General features: G+C 42.8%; 1 protein-coding gene across 1 annotated transcript in view; it reads left to right on the plus strand.

The window, feature by feature from the left end:
- abcc4 (ATP binding cassette subfamily C member 4 (PEL blood group)) overlaps positions 1-7636 on the plus strand; it is a 37965-nt gene extending 30329 nt beyond the window's left edge. The window contains exons 21-31 of the mRNA XM_085150428.1: positions 317-467; positions 614-733; positions 834-944; positions 1490-1590; positions 3118-3309; positions 3408-3563; positions 4261-4350; positions 5896-6068; positions 6272-6377; positions 6769-6903; positions 6984-7636. Coding sequence (XP_085006554.1) covers positions 317-467; positions 614-733; positions 834-944; positions 1490-1590; positions 3118-3309; positions 3408-3563; positions 4261-4350; positions 5896-6068; positions 6272-6377; positions 6769-6903; positions 6984-7073 — 1425 coding nt within the window. The 3' untranslated portion in view covers positions 7074-7636. The remainder of the gene's footprint in view (positions 1-316; positions 468-613; positions 734-833; positions 945-1489; positions 1591-3117; positions 3310-3407; positions 3564-4260; positions 4351-5895; positions 6069-6271; positions 6378-6768; positions 6904-6983) is intronic.
- Positions 7637-7728: the final 92 nt, after the last annotated feature.

The raw sequence follows: 7728 nt of genomic DNA on the forward strand, positions 1-7728 counted from the left end.
CACTGGTGAGTAAAGGGAAAGTGTAAATGCTGTGGCACTGCCCTTTGCTGAGGTTGGTAACATTTACCTGCTGATGTCCATCTGAGATAACGCTCTTATTTGTAACGGAGGGTCAAAGATCTCTTTGAAGAATAAAATGAGTAAAACTGACAGTGCTGTTACTAAAGTGAAAGGCTGGAGTACAATGCACAAGTTAATGAAAATACTTTCTCATTATGTAAAACGTTCATTTTTTTAAAAGACACTCAAAAAGAAAAAGGCACAAGAACAAACCACTTTAATGTTGATGTGTTTTTCTGTTATCTGTTGTGAGCAGATTTTCCTCCAGATACTTGGGGTCATTGCTGTTGCAGCGTCAGTGATTCCCTGGATCCTTATCCCCGTTGTCCCCCTCCTTCTCATCTTTCTTTATTTGCGTCGCTACTTTCTGCGGACCTCCAGAAATGTTAAACGGCTCGAGTCCACCAGTGAGTGTCCTACAGTACGACAGTGTGTGAAGAAGGAGATATACGTGCTGCTACTGTTGTTTCTTTTTAAAACCTGCATATTTAATATCTTTAAAGCTTGAAGCTCTTTAACCTATTGGTAACATCTGACTCATCTGTGTCCTCAGCTCGGAGTCCAGTCTTCTCCCACTTGTCCTCATCTCTTCAGGGCCTTTGGACAATCCGAGCATTTGGAGAAGAGGAGCGCTTCCAGAAAGTCTTTGATGCCCATCAGGACCTGCACTCAGGTTCTCTTCAAGCTTGGCACACAGAAGCTCATATTGTGATCAGAGAACCTAAAATTTGTATGTTTTTGAACTGTCAGTGATGGATTGTTTCCCTGTGCAGAGGCCTGGTTCCTATTCCTGACCACCTCTCGCTGGTTTGCTGTCCGCCTTGATGGCATCTGCTCCATCTTTGTTACCATCACTACTTTTGGCTGTCTGCTGCTCGGAGACAGTGAGAGAACTAATTTTACTGCTGATTTAGTGTTGCTGTTCGCGATCGCTTACCAGCAGGGGGCAGCTGGTAAGCTATACTATATTGCCAAAAGTATAGGCTTACCTATCCAAATTGATGAACGATCAAGCTTCTCCATCTCCAAGGCGATGGCCCCTTCCTGTTCTAGCATGACTGTGTACAGTACACAAAGCAACGTCCATGAAGACATGTGTGAGTGAGTTTGGGATGAATTCGAGTGGAGATGATGAGCTAGGCCTTCTCATCCAACATAAGTGTCTGACCTCACAAATGCACTTCTGGAAGAATGATTAAAAATTCCCACAAAACACACTGCTAAACCTTGTGGAAGAGTTGAAGCTGCATAATTTTAAACCCTCTAAATTAAATGGATGGGATGTCACTCAAGTTCATATGCTTGCGAAGGCAGTTAAGTGAATACTTATGGCAATACAGTGTATGTGAAATCCAGCAGATGCTGAGTGATTGCTGCCGTTTAACTTTTAAAAGTGTTAGTAAAATGTTTTTTTTCCTGCTCCTGTCAGAGCTTGATGCAGGTGCTGTTGGTTTGGCTCTGAGCTACTCTGTCACACTAATGGGCATGTTCCAGTGGGGTGTCAGACAGAGTGCAGAGGTGGAGAACATGGTAAGATACTCACTGTCTCTTTTATATCCAGAGTTTGTATCATTTCTTTACATGACTGAGCTTTTACTATTCCCATATAAATCTCACTAATTTCCAGAAATAGTCCAAAGATTGTATTTATTCTGTCATTTGAACATCAAAAGTCTTCTTTGCCCTTTTGTTTTATATTTATGGTTGTTGGGCTTGTTGACATGGAGGTGAATCTGAGACCACTTTCCTGATGTTGTATGATTTCTGCTACGCATCTTAAACTTGTGTTGTCAGCGGACTTAAATGATCAAAAATTTTTAGGTTTTCAAGGAGGTCAGCATACCTACAGTCTGAAGTAAATTATTTATTTATTCGGGTGATGCAGTGGTTAGAAGTGTTGTCTCACAGCAAGAAGAAGGTTCTGAGTTTAATTCCACCATCAGGCCGGGGTCTTTCTGTGAGGAGTTTGTATGTTCTCCCCATGTTTGTGTGGTTTCTCTCCGGGTTCTCCAGTTTCCTCCGAAAGTCCACAGACATCAAGTTAGTGGTGAATCTAAAATGCCCGTAGGTGTGAATGTGAGTGTGAATGGTTATCTGTGTCTGTGGTGGCGACCTGTCCGGGGTGTACCCTGCCTCCCCACCTGTGGTAGCTGGGATAGGCTCCAGTCCCCCCGTGACCCTGAATTTGATAAGCAGAAGAGGACGACTGGACATTATTATTTTGCAAGAGTCCAAAGGGTTAAGCTTTGGGATTCTACTCTTTCACACCACTTTCAGACCACTAGTTGTACTGATCGTGGCTCAAGAGTTGGGAGTTCGCCTTGTAATCGGAAGGTTGCCGGTTCAAGCCCCGGCTTGGACAGTCTCGGTCGTTGTGTCCTTGGGCAAGACACTTCACCCGTTGCCTACTGGTGGTGGTCAGAGGGCCTGGTGGCGCCAGTGTCCGGCAGCCTCGCCTCTGTCAGTGCGCCCCAGGGTGGCTGTGGCTACAATGTAGCTGCCATCACCAGTGTGTGAATGTGTGTGTGAATGGGTGGATGACTGGATATGTAAAGCGCTTTGGGGTCCTTAGGGACTAGTAAAGCGCTATATAAATACAGGCCATTTACCATTTACTGGTATTCTTAAAGAGTTTCTCTGGCATCTGTCCATAATAAATAATACCTGCATTTTCCTTGATACCAAGTAGACACACTAAATGATTCTATAACATCCGTCTGATTCACGTGGCAGTTCTCCTTCATTGAGAAAAGCAGCTCATGGAAAAAAAGTAGCTTAGGAAAATAATCCTGCAGAAGCCCAGAAACAGTGGCAGACTGAAGCATCCTGAACACTGAGTTATGAGTTGCAGACTTGCTGATTGGATGTGGAGGATATGGTGGGCAGTATCTTCTTAAATTTTTGGTGTAATTCTAGATATTAATCCATTCTTTCAGATTTACCTGATTGTTTATTTCTTAAATTTAACTTGTACGCAAATAGTTTTATTACATGTTGTGTTCTTGACCACACAGACTGATCCTGATTTAATGTGCATTTCTGCGTTTCTGTCCTCAGATGACATCAGTGGAAAGAGTAGTAGAGTACACTAAACTGGAGAGTGAAGCACCCTGGGAAACCCAGAAACGTCCTCCTCCTGATTGGCCAAGTAAAGGCCTGGTAACCTTTGACCAGGTCAACTTCTTCTACAGTGCTGATGGACCTCAGGTGCTGCACAACCTGAAAGCCATGTTTAGACCCCAAGAGAAGGTCAGACATCAAGGTTTATTTGTTTTGTTTCTAAGAACCTGAAGCCATTTGTGTGATACGCTGTCAAACCAAAGCTTATGTTGTGTCCTCTGGGTCAGGTCGGTATTGTTGGTAGAACAGGAGCCGGGAAAAGCTCTCTGGTCTCGGCTCTGTTCCGCCTGGCAGAGCCTCAGGGGAAGATCTACATCGACGGTATTGTGACCTCTGAGATTGGCCTCCATGACCTGCGCCAGAAGATGTCCATCATTCCTCAGGTACAACATCATAGCTGACCTCTTAGCAGAACACAACACTAGCATCTGGCTACTCTTGTTGCCTTGTTTCGTAGCTTGTCTTCTATGACTTTTTCACTTTGACATGAGAAATATTTGGCTAATAAGTGACATTACTTATTACTAGTTGGGCACATCCTTAAAGCAAAGAAAGGATCAACAGCCCCAATCTGCTCTGACACTCTAGAGTCACTTCTGTTTGCTCTGTGAGAAAAGCACAAGTGTTAGCACTTTGTTGCAACTGCTTTGATTTGGTGCTTATAAATAAAATTGAATTATTTGCTCAAACAATTATACGAGTGTAGTTTTAACACTGCATCTTTTTGGGGGTTTTTTGTTGTTTGTTTGTTTTCACCAGCTTAGCAGTAATGAGTTAAAATCAGCTGTCCAGCAAACATTTTCTCCTCAACTCTCTCAGCATTTCAATTCCCACAAAGCTCTTTGCTGTGATCAGTCAGAACTTGTGCAAACTGTAGGATGCATTTAAAACCAAAGGAGGGCAGCTGGTTACAGTGTGCCATGTGTGGTATTTAAGTTTTTTAAACTTTTACCTACCAGAGCAGGACACTCACTCAGATATGTCGAAATAAGTCACTGTGCTGTTCTGTTTCCAAATAGTCCACAAAATCTAATCATTTTAGTGTCCTCTGGGTTCTCCAACTCTCCCCCACCCTTTTAGGACCCGGTACTGTTTACGGGTTCCATGAGAAAGAACCTGGATCCATTTAACCAACACACAGATGAAGAACTGTGGAGTGCTCTGGAAGAGGTCAGTAACTCTCACAATCGGCAGAATCAGTAATGTGTGAGTTTTAATTCGTGTATGATGAAGCAGAATACTTGCCAACCTATTTTATTATCTTACCATAGCAACAGAAATATTGTGAAATATGTCAGGTTGGCTCATCAGAGCGTACCATACTAGCATCAAACTGTCCCATTCAGGATGACTGAGGGTGGAGGAGCTGCTGTCTCTATTGCATGAGGATATTCTCTTACATAGGCAATTATGTAATTATGTCCTGGAGCCAGGAGCAAACAATCAGAGATCCCAGTGTGGTGGTGAATGACCTCAAGGATTTCGACCTCAAAATCAGCCTTGAAAAGAGCTGCAAGGAACCTGCACCATGTATGGACTATCTGGGGCTCTATATAGATCCCATTCCTAATTGTGTCACTTTCAGAGCAGAGGATCATCAGCATCCTTCACACATTGTCTCTCCCTCTTTCAGCTGAGAAAAGCTGTGCAGTTCCAACTCTCTGCATCCTTGCACTCTTCATTGACCCTTGCATTTACAACCGCTTATAATGAGGGATTGTCAGCTTTGGGTCACATCTCTACATCTGCTGCTGTCACAGTGTAACAATAACACTCCACTGTCTATCACAGTTCTCCACCTGCAGAGGAACCCAGCAGCTCTTATTGCATAAATACCTCTGAGGGTGATGTTACCCAGAGTAGCCCTTGTTACAGATGTGTCCCTGACAGGGTTGGATGGACCTATGATGGGAAGGCAGTGAATGGCACAAATGTGCTAAAGCTGTGCTCTTAGCATCACGGGACATCTCTGTGGGTAACATTGTAGTCAAAACGGATGACTATGCAGTAATTATATTATGTTATAGTTAATATTAATCTTTGTTAGGATATTAAGATACTAACAGGTCTTATTATTCATGATTTTTATATGTAAGAAGAAGAACTTCAAATTTAATGCAGAGAAGCTAATATGTGAGGAATGGAGTCTCTTTTATACTGATGGCAGCATTCTGGATCAACTGAAGGCTTTTAGGCTTTTACAACAATGCAGCCTAGAATGAATAAATACACCAACTAGCTTTCCAGCTTTACTTTGAGACAGGTTGCTTCTAATTTTACAGGTACTGCACAAATTAATAGAAGAAAAAGAAAGGCAGTCCTTAATGTAGATGCTAAAGAACATACCCTGATCAAACAGGAGTCCTTGTGTTACTGGAGGTTGAGTCAGTGTCAGGTTAGACACACTATTTGTTTTTGAAACGGAGAACAATAAACTTGGTTTTGTTTGAATTTAGCAGATGGACATGAGGTCATTCAGGCCCATCTTTAAGACATGTCTTTATCATTTGTCTTGATTGATAAATAAAGCTGGGTGTCTTCTGCGTATCATATCATAGCAGTGCTTCTAATGGAAGGGGAAGCATGTATGATTGGTCCCAGTACAGAACCCTGTGGAACTAACTGTAAAAAGACGACAGAGCAGGAATTATTTATAGAGGACACACACAGTGTAGTTAAAGCTGCTTTATTTTATTAATTTTTTTATTCCTGCAGGTGCAGCTAAAGTCTGTGGTGGAAGAGCTCCCTGGAAAGTTGGAGACTGCCCTGGCTGAGTCAGGCTCCAACTTCAGCGTGGGCCAGAGGCAACTGGTGTGTCTGGCACGAGCTGTCCTGAGGAAGAACCGCATCCTCATCATTGATGAGGCCACAGCCAATGTGGACCCGAGGTACTGCAAGATGACGTTTGCCTATGAACAACATCTTGTTAGACAGAAGAATATCTTGTGTACTGCAGCATGATGGGATGCAGAAACTACTCAGCTGATGACACTTACTTTGACACGTGAATCATGCATCGGTGGTTGTTTGCTGATAGTAAATTTTTATCTAAAGGTCACACTAACAGAAGCGTTTATTTCTGTGGCTGCAGGACCGATGAGCTGATCCAGAAAACCATACGAGATAAGTTCAGGGAATGCACTGTGCTCACCATCGCTCATCGCCTCAACACCATCGTAGACAGCGACCGGATACTGGTGAGTCCTGAACCGTTAACACTGATGCCACTTAATTAGGTAAAACCTCTAATTAGGTAGTAGTTAAACAACTAATGCAAAGGTAAAAAGTAGAATGGCTTTTTGCTGAGAGCTGGATCCAAATAATCTGTTCTGTTTAATGCTCAATGCATTCTGTATTTGACAAGATTGGTGTCCAAACATACAAACTGTAACACAAGTGTGACTGTCACCTTTGGAGCAGCTTCTGCTTTCCCTGTTTGTGGATGGAGTGTTGGGCTTTCTGGGTTTAGCAGCTTTTTTTTTCATAGCCTGAAACATGCCAGATTCAAGCCAAGAGGCTGTTAGTTTTACTTTGAAACTCACACTGTGCTCTTACTTTTGTGAATTAATCAGAAGTATTTGTTTCCAGGTTCTAGATGCAGGGAAGATCCATGCGTATGATGAGCCGTACACCCTGCTGCAGGATCCCACTAACATTTTTTATAAAATGGTGCAGCAGACGGGCAAACAGGAGGCAGCAGCTCTTCTAGAGGCAGCTAAAAAGGTCAGTTTGACTCAAGTTCTTCACACTTAAAGAAAACAATCTCTTTTTGTAAACTGACATTTGTAAACTACGCATTCCAGGCTTACGACAGCAGGAGCCGCTCTGGCCTGTCAAACGGACACGCAGTAACAGCAGACGGGAACTTGGTTATCTTTGAGACCGCTCTGTAAGCTCAGGGAGGCACTGAATTGCTGCTGCTCCTCCAGAAGATTTCAGAAGGTGCCTGGGCTCTAAAGCCCCTCCGGTCTCTGGTGAAAGCGCTGATCCGCTGCTGGTGGCGTAAGACGGGGTGGACGTGACCTGCACAGCATTGATTTGCTGGGCCTGATGTGGCCACACAGTGGAGCTGTTTCCTCAGACTGACTGCCCAGAAATCAGGGCTATGAGAACTGTTGATGTAGAGCACTACCTATTTATCTCTCACGTGTTAAATTGCTGTTCAGCATTCTGATGCCTTGCACAAATAGCTTTTAAATGACTACATAATTTTTAAAATCCCAAGTGCTTTAATTTACTGATGAAAGTGTAGCCAAAGTTGCCTTTGGATTTGTAAATCAAAGTGATATTTTTGTTCAGGATTGTTCCTTGTGTTGTTTAAATGCTGACTGAAGCATTTCCAGGGAGGAAAGTGAAACAGCAGTGTGAGCTGTCTGCTGAATGTTTAAGTTATTTTAAGTTTGTACACTTGTTTCGTCAAATATTACATAAAAGGCCCACACATCTCACATGGTAACATTTGTCTTGGTGTATTGTGTAGTTTTTGCTTTTTGGCAAATATTGCTACTAAGATACAATACTGAAATCAAATCTTTGGTCAAGTCAAGA

This window comes from Neolamprologus multifasciatus, chromosome 23 (assembly GCF_963576455.1).
Source record: "Neolamprologus multifasciatus chromosome 23, fNeoMul1.2, whole genome shotgun sequence".
Classification (NCBI taxonomy): domain Eukaryota; kingdom Metazoa; phylum Chordata; class Actinopteri; order Cichliformes; family Cichlidae; genus Neolamprologus; species Neolamprologus multifasciatus.